Here is a 1,105-nt window from a genome sequence, read left to right on the forward strand (position 1 = left end):
GGACTTGAATTGTATTAAAAACGACTTGGGTGTTTGTTAGTTGTTAGTTCTCAATAAAGTCATCGGTAGGCGTTAGTCTTCATGTTTGATATGGCTCTCGTTGTTGGCAATTATTGGATATTCCAAGGCAAACTTTCCTCTTCGGATTTGACCAAATATGTTGGTCTAGGCGGAAGAACAAACAATTCCAAGTGTTCTCTGGTATAAACACCATTGGCTTCCAGTAACAATCTGGAAGCCTCTTTTATAGAAACGAACCTTCTTTTAATCTTGTCAATATTGACTCCAACAACACCAGAACGCTTATATGATGCAATAATGATGTTTTTGTTGCTTTGCTCTCTAATGCTCCCAACACCTTTTTGGTATGACGAGCAATGGAAACACAAATATGCTCTCTCAGCTCTCCTTGTTCTCTTAGAACTTGTCATGATCTGCCATCACTATCACTATGTTCTCTCATCCAAAAATCAATTCAAGTCTTCGGTTACTGCGAAATTGGCGTCAATTGATTTCAATTGTCAAAGTATTCAGTAAGCTGGTATTTTAACAACTCAAAATACACAAGCCAAATTGTGAGACGAGTTGGCTTGTATGAGGAACAACTTGTCTATTATGGCTAAAGGAAATCCTGTCTATGTACAAAGAAGTTGTATTTGTGCTGTTATAAAAACAAAATAATTGAAGCTTTGTGAATTAATTTTTGGTTATTTCAAACAATAGAAATAAGCCATTCAATTTTCTTCATAACACTAAGGTTGTTTACTTTTTCTTTCTAAAAACGTTTTATTTTATTATGGATAAGCTAAGAATCTTTTTCTTTGACATTTTTTATAAATTATTTATCGTTTTTGTTATTTTATAAATAGAACCGGGAAAACTCTGTATAGTAAAAAAGATAATAAAACAATAGGTCAAGCCCCTCACTCCCCCTACTGTAATTGCAAAAAAATATTTATGAAAATAACAAAAATTGAATATTTTTTAAAAAAAATACAAAAATGTGTTTTATTAAAAAAGATATTTTGAAGTTAAATTTTTTATTGTCTATTTTTGTTTACTTTTGTTGTTTTCACTTAATTTGTCGTTTATATAGGCTTGATAA

At 31.1% G+C, this 1,105-nt stretch overlaps 1 protein-coding gene across 1 annotated transcript; it reads right to left on the bottom strand.

Moving 5' to 3' along the window:
• Positions 1–110: 110 nt before the first annotated feature.
• Positions 111–431, bottom strand: EIN_493870 (hypothetical protein; the record flags this gene model as incomplete). Its single annotated transcript, XM_004183269.1, has 1 exon — positions 111–431. One exon carries the CDS (start codon positions 429–431, stop codon positions 111–113), a length of 321 nt encoding a protein of 106 aa, XP_004183317.1.
• Between the last annotated feature and the right edge of the window lie 674 nt (positions 432–1,105).

This window comes from Entamoeba invadens, assembly GCF_000330505.1.
Source record: "Entamoeba invadens IP1 unplaced genomic scaffold scaff_1105074725951, whole genome shotgun sequence".
Taxonomy (NCBI): domain Eukaryota; phylum Evosea; order Mastigamoebida; family Endamoebidae; genus Entamoeba; species Entamoeba invadens.